This window comes from Manacus candei, unplaced genomic scaffold (genome assembly GCF_025592945.1).
Source record: "Manacus candei isolate 608988 ecotype Guabito, Panama unplaced genomic scaffold, ASM2559294v1 h1tg000024l, whole genome shotgun sequence".
Taxonomy (NCBI): Eukaryota; Metazoa; Chordata; class Aves; order Passeriformes; family Pipridae; genus Manacus; species Manacus candei.
The window spans coordinates 642,023-655,565 of NW_026138072.1; the positions used below are offsets into that span (position 1 = coordinate 642,023).

The window sequence follows — 13,543 nt, forward strand, 5'->3', positions numbered from 1 at the left end:
CTCTCTGTCCTTCCACAGATTTTTTAAGTTTGAAGGACTGAAAACTTTTAATAAGTTTTCACTTGTCTTTGAAGTTGTGTACGGGGCTCTAAATGTGGTGAAAACAGCTGACAGACTGAAAAGCAAATAGGAGGGAACAGACAGTGTGAGAAACCAACATCCATTTCATTAGGAAATCAGATGAAAAGTCTTAACATTGGTATTCTTAGCTAGTGCAGGTGTGGGAGGTCAGACCATTTTTCTGCTTATGTGTTTTGCTTAATCATGGTAAAAATGTGATCTCTCTTTAGATATTTTTCCATCGTGGTGCTCAGTGACAGGACCAGAGGCAGTGAGCACAGACTGAAACACAGGAGCTGCTCTGAACATCAGGAAACTTTTTTTTCTATGGGAGTGACTGAGCACTGGCACAGATTGCCTGGAGAGCTTGTTGGGTCTCCCACACTGGCGATATGCAAAAGCTGTCTGGACACAGTCATGAGCAACCAGCTCCAGGTGGCCCTGCTGGAGCAGAGGGTTAGACCACATGAACTCCAAAGGTGCCTTCCAACCTCAACCATGCTGTGATTAACACAAGAAAGATCTAGCTAGTTTTGCTGGACCAAACAACATGGGTTTTGTGGAGGGGAAAATGAAGGGAACAAGAAAAATGAACAGTGAGGAACATAAACTCTCTAATTTGTACAAATCATTCAATGCTTTATATTATACCAGATGAACTCAATGGGAGTTTCAAAGGGAGAAGAGGTGCAGGGAAGTTTCTATAGATACCCATGTGTGTAAAACTGTAAGTGGACGCTATCACAGTCTGTCAAGTTCCCAAGCAACATATCAGCCCTTGTGCACCCTGAAAATGTCATAGAGCTCCTCATCAAATCATGTGTTTTCCTGAAGAAAAGCTTCATTACTGGGAGAGGATGATAACTGAAGGGCATTGTTTGGTCTTGTGAGAATCAAGACATAGAGTAAATGCATGTGATTACCAATCCTAGTCTCTACCCCATCCCCGCTTCAAGCAATGTGTAGGGCAAAATGTCAACTGCTTGAATATTTTGTGTTCTGAATGAATCTCTTGTTAATAGTATAACAAAGGGAAAAAAATAACGACTTTGTCATGATTTGTGGCACCATCTGGAATGTAAATGCAGAATGCTGCTATTGAGGAATTGGATGGATGAGAAGGTGAAACACCACATCCTGGTTCTGATCTCAGTTTTTTTACAAAATCTTAGTTCTCTGAAATAGTGCTGCTAAATCCATCACTGTAAAGTCACTGGAATTGGCAAATGGATTTCACAGGTGTTAACCTTTTCAAAGATAGCATTTCAGGAGAAGAGGATGGAAGAGGATGGAGAAACCTCCAAGTAACCCAAGTTAGTTTGGGTTTTTTGTGATAAGCCAGAACTTGTGGCAAACCTAGGACACTGATGAATCTTGATCATAGGAATGAAATGAATGCTTCTAGTGTAACTGAAAATAACAGGCTTGACCTTTGAAGAAGAATAGCTGTTGGTTTTATGCTGTTGACACTGTGATTCCATCTTTCTAGGAGAAGATCTTGGGATTTTTATTAATTTATTTCCCTTAATTGATAATTTATTTTCTCTGGCATTTGAGGCTTCCTACAGCAGACAAAACAAAGAAATGTGAGTACCTTGGCACCTGATTTAGTAAAGGCTTTAGTTTTGAGTTTTATGGGAATTTCAGTGGAAACTCACAAGTATTTCACTGCTAAATCTACATTAACAGTAACACAGTACAGTAAGTGAAAATAAGGACATTATAGTCCTTTCAGTTTGTCCTCAGAATCCTCATCTCTCCATGGTTTGGGGATTTACTTGGAAGTATGTATTATCTGGCTTCAAGGCTGAACAGTTCCACTATAGGCCTGAGACTGGATGTGGCACTTAGTGCCATGGTCTAGTAACCACGATGATGTTGGATCAAGGGTTGGACTTGATGATCTCAGAGGTCTTTTCCAACCCAGCTGATTCTATGATTCTATGATTTGGAGCTTTTTGCAAAGCTATTCCTCAAACAGCTGCTACCTTGACTGCAGGCACCTCCAGGAAGCAACATGTTGTCCTGTAGGCTGCCTTGCACAAACACCTTTAGTATGTTCATCCTGAAAGCCTAGTTCACGACAGAAAGTTCCTCCTCAAGTAGTTTGCAAGTGAAGCTCTGGTCCCTGCTGTCAGGCCCATCTCCCTCTGCTCTATCTCTGAAACTTACAATAAGGAAGGAATGGTAGTCTTAATCCTGTAGTAGCTGTGCCAAGAGGATGGCATGATTGCAGTGGTGCCTGTGTGGCTGCACTGTGTTTTTCCAAAGAAAAAAGGTTGGATAGCTTTCTAGCTTTCTGTTTTTCTTTGCTCCTACTTTGTGGTTGACTGCAGGTTCTGAGCCCAGGGGATTGTTCCGATTTGTGGGACTTTCTGAGATGCAGGGTGACCAACTATGAGTGAAAAACCGGGGGTGAAAAACTTTTGGATGCAGTTGGGCACTATCAAGGTGAGATTGAGTTATTACTTCCCTTTCCTGTGATTTCAGGACACCATCCCTGGATTTAAGAGAATGGCAGTGCTTTCTAAAGCCTCACAGTCCTGTTCCCACCAGTAGGTTGATAACTGGTTTGGGGTAAGAAACTCCTTGCAGATGAGCTGCTGATTTAGGCCTCTGGGGCCATCTCTGAAACATTTTGTTTGAAGAAAATTAATATAGTCAACACAGGCTGTATCCTTAGGACTTGGATCAGAACAGTCCTTTGCAGCACATTGCCCAGGGAGGTGGTGAAGTCAGCATCCCTGAAGGTGTTTCAAAGACATCTGGCACTGGGTGATGGTTCAGTGGTTCAGGGGGTTCAATGTTACTGCTGGGTGGATGGTTGGATTGGATGATCTTAAAGGTCTCTTCCAACCTTGATGATTCTGTGATTCTGAGTAATCTCTGCAGTAATAGTCCAGTGAAACTTAACTTGGAATATTGTATTGCCACTACAGCTGAAGTAAAAGCAGTCCTAAAATGAATACAAACACTCAATACTTCAACTCTGGGCATGAGGAGAGTAGACTTCAGGAAGCTAGTAAGTAAAGTGCCCATGGAACATTATTTTATATGTTCTGGGGTCCATCGTGCTAGTCACACTTTAAAGATCACCTCCTGAGGGCACAGGAGCAGGCAATTCCAAAGTGTTGCAAGTCAAGCAGATGAGGCAGAAGGCCAGCTTGGCTGAGCAGGGATCTGCTTTTGGAAATAAGGAGCAAAAGGAAGGTGTATGCCCAGCGGAAGCAAGGTCAAGTGACAAGAGAAGAATACAGAGATGCAGTTTGCCACAGTAGGGAGAAAAAGCTCAATTGGAGTTGAAACTGTCAAAAATGTAGAGGATAGGAAAAGAGGGGTTTTTTTCAAATATATTAATAGCAAAAGACAGTGTAGAAATTACATTGGTCCATTACAGGGTGAGGATGGTCACCTCACAAACAGGGACAGAGACAAGGCAGAGATGTTTAATACTTTCTTTGCCTCTGTCCAGTATGGATGGCAGACCAAGGGGATCTCAGTGCCCTGAGCTTCAAGACCATGACTGCGAGTTGACCCTGGACTTGTGTGGGATCTGATGCTTGAGCTGGATCCCTGTAAATCTATGAGGCCTGATGGGATTCATCCAAGAATCCCTGAGGAGCTAACTGATGTCACTGCAAAACCTCTCTCAGTGATTTTCAGGTGGTCTTGGGAATCTGGAGAGGTCCCAGCTGACTGGTCTCAATTTTCAAGAATGGCAAGAAGGAGGACCCTGGAACTACAGACTTGTCAGTTTCACTTCAGTATGGAGATTATTCTGGGCGGTATTGAAAAACACCTGGAGGACAATGCAGTCATTGGTCACAGCCAGCACAGCTTCGTGAGGGAAAGTCCTGCTTGTCAAACCTGATTTCCTTCTATGACAAGGTAGCCTCCTTGATTTAGGAAATCCATTAGATGTAATATTTTCAGACTTCAGCAAAGCTTTTGATACTTTTCAGTAACAAAATTCTCACTACTGGAGAGTAGTAGGATACTACTCTCACAGTACCCTTCTGGACAAAATGTCCAGCACACAGCTGGATAACTGTGTTACGTGATGGGTGAGCTCACAGGTTGGGCACAGAGAGTTATAGTGAATGGAGTAACAACATCAGACCAGCATTCAGTCATTAATGGGGTTCCACAGGGCTCCATCTTGGGTCCCGTGCTGTTCAACATCTTCATTAATGATGTGGACATAGGACTTGAAGGAATAATAAGTAAGTTTGCCAATGACACTGAACTAGGAGGAGCTGTTAATTCCCTGCCCTGCAGAGACCTTGACAAATTAGAGGACTGGGCAGTCATGAACTATATGAAGTTTAACAAGGGAAAGTGCTGGATTCTGCACCTGGGATGGGGCAACTCTGGATGTGTGTATAGACTGGGGAACGAGAGGCTGGAGAGCAGCTCTGCAGAAAGGGACCTGGGGGTCCTGGTCGATGGCAAGTTGAATCTGAGTCAGCAGTGCCCTGGCAGCCAGGAGGGCCAACCATGTCCTGGGGGGCATCAGGCAAAGCATCGCCAGCCAGTCTGCTCTGCTCTGCACTGGGGCAGCCTCACCTTGAATATTGTGTGCAGTTTGGGGCACCACAATACAAGAAGGATATTGAGCTCTTAGAGAGCCTCCAAAGGAGGACAATGAAGATGGTGAAGGGCCTTGAAGGGAAGCCGTTTGAGGAGTGACTGAGGTCACTTGGTGTGTTCAGCCTGAAGAAGAGGAGACTGAAGGGAGACCGCATTCTGGTCTTCAAGATCCTCACAAGGGGAGGTGAAGGGGCAAGTACCGATCTCTTCACTCTCGTGACCAGTGACAGGACCTGAGGGATTGGCCTGAGTTGCATCAGGGCAGGTTTAGTTTTACATCAAGAAAAAGATTCATCACCCAGAGGGTGTTTGGGCACTGGAACAGGCTTCCCAAGGATGTGGTCACAGTACCAAGCCTGGCAGAGTTCAAGAAGCATTTTGACAATGGTCTCAGGCACATGGTGTGACTCTTGGGGTGTCCTATGCAGGGCCAGGAGTTGGACTCAGTGTTCCTGATGAGTCCCTTCCAACTCAGCATTTTCTGTGATTCTATGATTCTACTACTTCTGTGCCATTAAACACATACATAGCCATCAAATGACAGAGTGTCCAGGTGACTAATTCTATTCTGTGCATTTAGCCAAGAAAATAAGAGTATGACTTTTCATTTTTCACAAGATCCTGTTCAGGCTGGTGGGAAGTGGGGAAATCTCCAGCCCCAGCCCTGACAGAGTCAGTTCTGGACTCAGACCAAGATACTTGGGACTTCACCCTGTCAGGCCATAAAAGCCCCAAGGATGGCATTAACCCAACTGCCCTGGACCACATCCCCACCACTGGGCTGCCCTCACAGCTTCAGCCTGAGCTCCTCATGTTTCCACTTGTGCTGCTGTCTCACCCGCACACCAAGCACCACTGTGAACGACCCACCTGCATCTCCTTTGTCTCTCCTGGTGCCTGATTGCTGTTTGGTGCCTCTAGAGCCACCACTCCCCCCTGGCTGAACCAGCCCCAGTTGCACAGCCTCTCAGTGATCCGCTGCTGAACTCAGTTGTGTTTGTCAACTCCTTTACTGTATTCTGAAATACATGCACAACTGTGGAGCAGAGCACAGCATGCCACTAAGTGTCTTCTTTATTGCCTATGTCTGATGTCAGGACATGTTAAAATAAATCAGTGACAGGACTTGTAAATAAAATACAGAATTTTAACAGAAAGGCAGAGGTAGAAACTACGTCTATTAAACATATCCCCATTTGTCCTGCCTCCAATAACCCTTCCTTTCAATTTATAAAATGAAGAGTTATTTTAAATATTGGAACCCTGCAGAAGACTGAAGACTAATACTTCTAGAAAAATCCAAGTTTTTCCATTGACAATTTTGAAAAGTAGTTTTTCAGGACTGTGCTACAACACACTCAGTTGTGTTTCTTCCAGTGTACATTCTGCAATCAAGCCCTCACAGATTTATTAGTGGCTCAGCTGATTTCGTGTAAGTTAAAGTAAGTTTTTGAAATACTGATTATTCTATGAGACAAGAAGTAATTATTTTAGATGAGTGATTTATGTTAAACTTCCCAGGGGAAGCCATGGTAAAAATTTCATAAAAAGTTCATAAGTAGGGCAGCTATGATAATCATGATAATTTGGGAACTTTAAAGTGCTATGTTTTTTTCCTTTTACTGTTTTTTCTAAATGTGATCCAGCCCTTCCTCCTTTCTTTTAAGTTCTCTCTTCCCACTGATAAAATAAAAGTTATTTGGATCCAGACTCTCTTTCATTCTCAAAGAGTATTTACTCAAAGTATTTGCCTCAGGATAGTTGGAATGTGGGACTAAAGGGAAGTCAACTAGTCCATCATACTACTTAGAAGTGCAGTCAAATATATTTAGATTCTTGCTCATGTCTTACCTATTCTCTGATATCTCTCTGTTTTCGTATTCTCCCTGTAGTCTGCTTCCATGCTTAACAGGCTACAATGTCTTTTTATGTCAGCCTATTATGGATTTGAAGGCTGTTCTTGTGCCCTGTAAATACTTTTGTCTTCTAAACCAGAAAATCTTTATTTCTTACACTTTTTCCTTAGGTTGTGTTTTCTTAATTTTCTCAATTTTTTCCACTTAATTCTTTGCAACTTACGTACTTCTTCCAGTTAAAGCCTTGCAAGCATCATCATCTCTTCTATCTTACCAATAACACAGAACATTTAGTACTTTTAATGCAAGGTTGCATTTGGGATTCTTACTCATTTTGAAGGCCACCATAGCCATAGGTCTTCTTCTGCTATTCATCAATCCTTCTTCATTTTATGTGGATGTATTTTGCTTTTTACTTCTGATATTTAATACTGTATTTCTCTCTACTGTTTTCTATCATGTATGTACCTTTTCCCATTTATCAGGTTTATTTATTTATCTGATTCCAGCCCTGCTCTGTAGCTCTGCAAATCTTTAGCTCAAAACTCTATTCAGGTACTCATGCTTTCACATCCGACTTGTTTACTGAAAATACTGAACACTACTTCCTCAAGCTAAACATCTGTGAGGTGATGCCTCTTCCTGTTTGATAGTGACAGCTGCAGTCTGCATTTGGGAGTAGAGTTTCTATCTGCTGCGTACACACTTCATGGCAATTTAATTTAGACCATAGTTTCCCTAATTAACTTAGCATGGCCTGAAGACTTGTATAGTCGAAATGCAACTTCAGCATCAAAATAATATGATAATGGTTACTGCTTTAGTTTGCTTGTAAACTACTTACTTTCTTCCTTAGTTTCAAACATTCCTACCCAAAACTTCTGTTGTTTTGTAAATCCTACTAATAGGGAATTTGGCTAAAATAAAACACTTCCATGTGTCCTGAAATGCTGTCCAAGGTCCAGTGTAGTCACACCACTACACTGTGTTCTCAACAGCTTCTGTTGTTGTGTTTCAGGAGATGGAGGGAAGGGTAGGATAATGTTGACTTTTCTGGTTTAGTACTAGTCTGGCTTTCTCTTTCTTTTCTCTGTTGGAGTTGATCTAAAGTAACTAAAAATCCAGCTGATAGGATGAGAGTGGCTCCTGCCATGTAGAAGCCTGCTCTGTAGTCTCCAGCCATGTCCACAATCAGACCTAGAGAGAAACAAGTGACAGAAATGTGATTGATGGAAAACAGGCTAATGTGAATTAGCTCAACAGTGTGAACACATCCTCTCACAAAGTCAGTGTGCTGGCTACATACCTGTCTTGCAGCTTTCTACATCATGAGCACATGTAACATCACTCTGTTATAGCATTTTAAAATTTGAAACACAATTCACATCCCATTGTTTTGTATGTTGCTACTCAAACAATATGATACACAGTTTGAAGCACTTTCCAACCTTAAGTGTGGCAGACAGTGAAGATACTGGCAGAAAAAAAACCCAGACAACGCAGCTGTGTATCTGAGTAGCCCCATGTTCTGTGGTGTAGCTGTCATCAGTTGCTGTAATTTGGACCATAACTGTACAGCACAAGAGAATTTAAAGAAGGAAAGGAGATTCGTCTGCGGGAGACATAGTTGGTTAATTTGTCTGATGTATAACAGGTTTCCATTTCATCATTTTACAAGGAGTCACAGATGTTAACAAAAAGACCTTGGTTTTCAAGAAGCTTTAAATCAACCAAAATACATAATGCCATTTTGTTCTGTACTGAGAAATCACTAGTATAGTAGTAGTAGTAGTACTGCAGCAGTATATCAGCTGCTCTATGGGTGTGATGGCATGCTCCTTTGTGGGCTGATGAAAACTGCTTGCTTGTGGAAGGCTTGTTCACATTTAGCGTAGTCTCTAGCCCACCCTCTAACCTGACATCAGCCCTATGTAGTCAAAGGAACTCTGAGTTTAAATCTTTTAGATTTTACTCTCAGAGTGGGAGAGGAGAGCTTGAGAAGCACTTAGGGTTCCCTGCTCTTCCATACTTTCTTTGTAGATTACTATATGTACACAAATGATATTACTACATACAGTAATCGTAGATTACTATATGTACACAAACTGATCCCCAGATAATCAGTACTACTGACCAGCCACTGTATAAATGTCTTGCTACCTTTGTATTATTTTCAGATCTTTCCAACACACTTTTGATACTGTTCTGTCTCAAACTCTCTATAGATCTTCCTGGTTCCTATATCTTCAAAAATGAATTAAAATGTTCCAGTATTCAGTCTGACCCATTTGCAATCTATTAGTGATGCCATTACCATAGAAGTCACTGTCATGCATGAGCAGTGGTCTTTGAATGACTCTGTGTGCATTTACTAGTCACATTGGTCATTTTTCTGCCATATCACTTTGTAAAGTCCCTACAGCTTGCAGTTCATTTGCTGTGCATTTTTCCAAGATGATTATGCTTTGTTGCCAGTCCATAAATCCATGTGCTGTCTCATTGTCTGCTCTCTCTTCCCACTGTTCTTATGTGCTGCCTCACCCATTTATTATATTGGTTGTCTCAAATGCTGTCTAAAAACAGCAGGCATCTCTGTGAATATTTCCTTGAGGTTTGCATAGCCTAATGTTCAGTTTGAACTTCTATAGGAAGCCTTCCAACAATACCAGCATTTGTGCAACATCGCTAGTCTCAAATTTCAGTTTCTTCTCTGAAAGTATGGGTCTGCTGCTTGTCCTAACGGCACACTTTCATAGCAAGAGAGTGGGAGGCCATCAAGTGGCATTCTGTGGGAAGCAGGAACACCACCAAGTGAACCCTGCCATTCATCCCTGCTTTCATGTTGAATAGGTGTCTCTAAAATCACAGAGAAGAGAGGGAACAGTGTCTTTTTGAGAGGATTTAAACCAACCATTTGTTTTTTATATACTTCTTGGCTTACATATGCCTGAGGTAAGAAAGGGGGAAATTTGGGTGCAGATCCAGATCTTTTCAGTTTGGGTTACCACTCCCCTTTCTTCTTGTAAACTTTGTAAACTGTGTTTGGCAGAGTATCGTCTTAACTTACCTGCAAGAGGGGGCCCCACAAAACCTCCAGAGCTTCGAATGAGCATGAAAAGCCCTAAAGCACTGTCAAATTCTGGCATGCCTACAACATCTGCCAGCACTGTAATGTGAATGGCGACTGTCGTACCAAAGAAGAATCCATAGAAGCCAGTGAATATTGCCAAGGAAACATAATTGTTAGCCAGTGGCAACAGCATCAGGGAAGTACTGATCAGTGTAATTGTCATCACCAGCAAATGAATGGTTTTGGTAACGTGGAGATTGGCATACCAGCCACACAGCAGTCTGCCTGCAAAGTCCACCATAGCCAAAATGGATAGGAGTGATGCAGTCCATGATTCATCTATTCCCAGGCTGTAGCTAAATGGAACTAAAAATAACGGAGGAACAAAAAAACTCATAGCAGCTAATATGCCAAAAATGGCATAAAGTACAAACTCTGGTCGCTTCAGAAGCATCCAATTGAAGGTTTTGTGTGTGATAGGAGACTTATCTTCTTTGTCTATCCTGGATGCACTCTTGCCAGGTGGTGTTCGAGTTTCGGAATGGTGAGCCTCAAGGAGGCAGCTGCTTGCCAGGGGTCGCATCAGTGCTCCACCAATACAAATATTGAGTTGGATGCCACCTATGATCAAGAGGGCACCTTTCCATCCATATTGACTAATCAACCACTGGAAAAATGGTCCAAATGTGAATGCAAAGGCACATTCTCCAGCGCTGGCAATAGCATTGGCCAAAGCCCTTTTCTTGGAGAAATAATGGCTAACAATGCTAATGGCTGGTGTCCATGAAAAGGAAATCCCAAGACCTGAAAAACAATAGAAAAAGCACAGGTTAGACACTCTTGAGTATTTTGTGAAGGAAATTAAAGCAGTCAGTGCTCCTCTATTTGCAAAGTTAAAAAGTGTAGAAGGAAAACATTTTTGTTCCTAGCAGCAGCATGAGCTTAGCTGTACTACCTGTAGGAGTAAATTTGTCACATATTCTGTAAGAGTAAGTCGTATGTATTCAAGCAAAAAAGTAGGATCATGAAGTTCTTACTTACTTAAATAAATAAATAAATAAAAGAAGTTGGTTTGACAGCTTTGGCACTGCGTGAGAAATCACATGGCCATGTGGTTGAAGCTAGACAGATCTGAGTGTCTATCCTGTCTGAATTAAGGCTGGTACTAGATGAGTTAAGCTGAGCTGTGCTGAACTGTGCTCAGGGTAGCAAGTGAGGCAGGACATGAAGAAAGCTGGTGTATTACCTCTATCTGCTCTTCATTTTCTTGCCTGACTTCTTTGAGCGGACCTCAAACCTGCTCTAACTTAGAGTGATTTTAAAGGCCCCTAGATTATTTGGCAGCCCAGGACTGCCAAAGGGCTCAAATTCCAGACATTTTCCCAGGCATCTGGCATGGAATTTGAAATGGTTTATTTTATTCCCTGCCAGCTTTTCTTCCTGTTCCAGGAAAATCTGTTAATTGTTGGAAGCAACTTTCTGGCCTGTTTTCACTGGAGTAAAGGAAAGGATTGAAATCAAGTGAAAGTCTGGGCCTCTGTTCAAAACATAAGATAATGTTATAGAAAGAACAAAATTTGGGATCTTTGTGTCCTTGTACTCCAGTACTCTTTATGAAGGTCCTTTAAACCTTCACAAGGCTCTTGTCTCCAAGTGAAAAACAAAACACTTTTCATTTTCTGCTTGTATATAATTTGCAGGTGCAAATTACTAGCATCTAATTATTTACCTTCTTTGTCATTGCAGGTTTCCTGCACAAATTCTTATTTCCAGAGTGGGAAAGGAGGGAAGACACCTTTTAAGAGCATTGTTGGTTCTAGCTGCTCATGAAATCAAAATATACATCAGATTTCAAAACTCCTACCAATAGCACCCTCAGATAAGGGCTCTGAGTTGCTGCTGGAAGAAAGCCATAAAGCCATAAAGTCATACCCTGTAGGAAGCCAGTCGTTACATACATCCAGACCATGTTGAATCCAAAAAATCCCAGTGCCATTCCTGAAAAAGCCAGGAGTCCTCCAGTGATCACAACTGCCCGATGGGTGTATCGTGCACATAATGAACTGGCAACAGGGGCTGGATCAGCAGCAAAATTGGAGAAAGAAAAATACATTAGGAACATTAAGCTGATTGACATGACCAAATAATCAAATAAATCAAATAAAGTACTCTTATAACTCTTGTCTCAAGCAGACTTAATTCTTCTGGATGGAGCAGGACATCAATTGTAATTTCAAACTTGGATCCTTACTGACAGGGAAATGACTGTCCCTGGCGGTCAGATTTTTAAATATATTCAAAATATGTAATCTTTTTTAAAGGGAAAGAGCATTTCAGTGCCTTCCTTGCAGGACAGTTCTACTGAATTTCATGTAAGAATATACAACTAGCAACGTGACAGAAACTAGTGGAGAATTTTAGCAGGAAGTGAAACCTCAATTTTATTATTGAGACTGTATTATTGATATGGTTGGCACGGAAACCTTCTGGAGGAAAATAACCTTTGTTAGTTTTGCAAAATCATATCTTTATGGAATTACAAAAGTTTATAAAGGACAAAAACTCAGTGTTTATTTTGTGGTTATGCTTTTTACAGGAAATTTGCAGTTCATTTCTTAAATCTTTATTTTAGGGGTACAGTTTCAGCAGAGTGCAGGGACTGTTCAGCACAAGGGCAAAAATGCAGTAGGTACAGATCTGACAGGGCAGCAACTGCTTTATCTCTATTCCCTCTCTAGAAGCACCTGAAATGTCAGGGATATTTTTGTTTAATTAAGGATCAGTTATATTGCCTCGCTGTTTTTCCACCAGCATCACAGAGATGAGGTCAAGGCCGTAAGACTTCTTTAAAAGCCTTGGCCACTAGGGGACTCCCAAGTACCACCTGGCATCGGTCGGCTCCCTTCAATACATTAATGTTCTGGGAACTGGAATTCAGTTAACGAGGACCATGGTTGTAAGTTGAAATAAGTAGGAAGACAATGAAGAGAGGGCAGTCAGTAAGGAAGGTTTCATAGTAGTTTGTAGGGGCAGGTTGTTCTAGGTTCACCTGTATTAGGATCAGAATTAAGAGAATTTGGTGGCTAGGATGAGGGAAATAAATCTGGCAGAGTATAATGGCTGCAAAATGTGCAGGATGTACATTGTCTGATAGCAGACAGACCTGGCAGAAGTTATACAAACCCCAGATGTCTCATCAGAATTTACAGCAAAAATATTATGATTTTATAAACATGAAAAAATTATACCAAAATTCAGTCATGGTCTCTATGATGTAGTGGATGAGACATGATAAAGCAGATACAGTTGGAGAATCATACATTATGATGAGAAAAAAAAAAAAAAAGAGAAAAGTAGACTCAGGATAACTTCCATGAAAGTGCTTTAAGACAAGAGAGAGATCTGCAGTTGGAGCAGAAATACTACCAAAATCCAATTTTTAAATAATGAAAAAGGAGGATAGGCAGAAATTGAACATAGGGTAGAAGGAGAAGGAAAGAAGCTAACCACAGAACTAGAAACGGGAAAAATAGCTAGATTCCACAGTCTGGAAGGATAAAGAGTAACACACAGAAAACTTACAAGAAATGAAAAGGGATTATAATCACAGTGCAAAGAGAAAGGTGATGGGATGTGTACATCAATACCAAGAGAAAGCCTGTGAAACCCTTGCTCTGGTAAACTGAACAGCCTGTTGCAAGTGCAAACCCTGGGAGTAGAAGCACATGCTCTCCTTCCATACAAGAACAGAGCTGATGTTGGAAGGATCCAGACAGGACAAAATAATAATTCAGTGATCATCCTTCATACTGAACCAAATGACACTGAAGGTTTCCCAGAAGAACACGATAAGAAAGACTAAGCCAGGCCCGGAAAGATGCTCAAAGAACTGGAGGTTCAGATGATCTTAAGCAGAAAGTCTTCTGGTCCCTGTAAATGAAGCAAAGGCAGGAGAAGATGAGGACAA

At 41.5% G+C, this 13,543-nt stretch overlaps 2 protein-coding genes across 8 annotated transcripts in view; one reads left to right on the forward strand and one right to left on the reverse strand.

Moving 5' to 3' along the window:
* Positions 1 to 13,543, forward strand: part of KIAA2026 (KIAA2026 ortholog) — a 90,114-nt gene that overhangs the window by 70,647 nt on the left and 5,924 nt on the right. For 2 of the 7 annotated variants that reach the window (XR_007904637.1, XM_051788221.1), the window contains one exon: positions 11,323 to 11,757. The exons of 4 other annotated variants lie outside the window; for them this stretch is intronic. The gene's annotated coding sequence lies outside the window, so the exon portion shown is untranslated. Of the gene's footprint in view, positions 1 to 290; positions 517 to 11,322; positions 11,758 to 13,543 lie in introns of those variants that run through there. One more of the 7 variants, XR_007904636.1, reaches the window with a different exon arrangement.
* LOC127471318 (monocarboxylate transporter 2-like) lies at positions 7,498 to 11,695 on the reverse strand. The gene is made up of 3 exons (XM_051788080.1): positions 11,509 to 11,695; positions 9,574 to 10,380; positions 7,498 to 7,703 (listed from the first exon to the last, which is right to left on the reverse strand). Exons 1-3 carry the CDS (start codon positions 11,687 to 11,689, stop codon positions 7,498 to 7,500), a joined length of 1,194 nt encoding a protein of 397 aa, XP_051644040.1. The 5' UTR covers positions 11,690 to 11,695.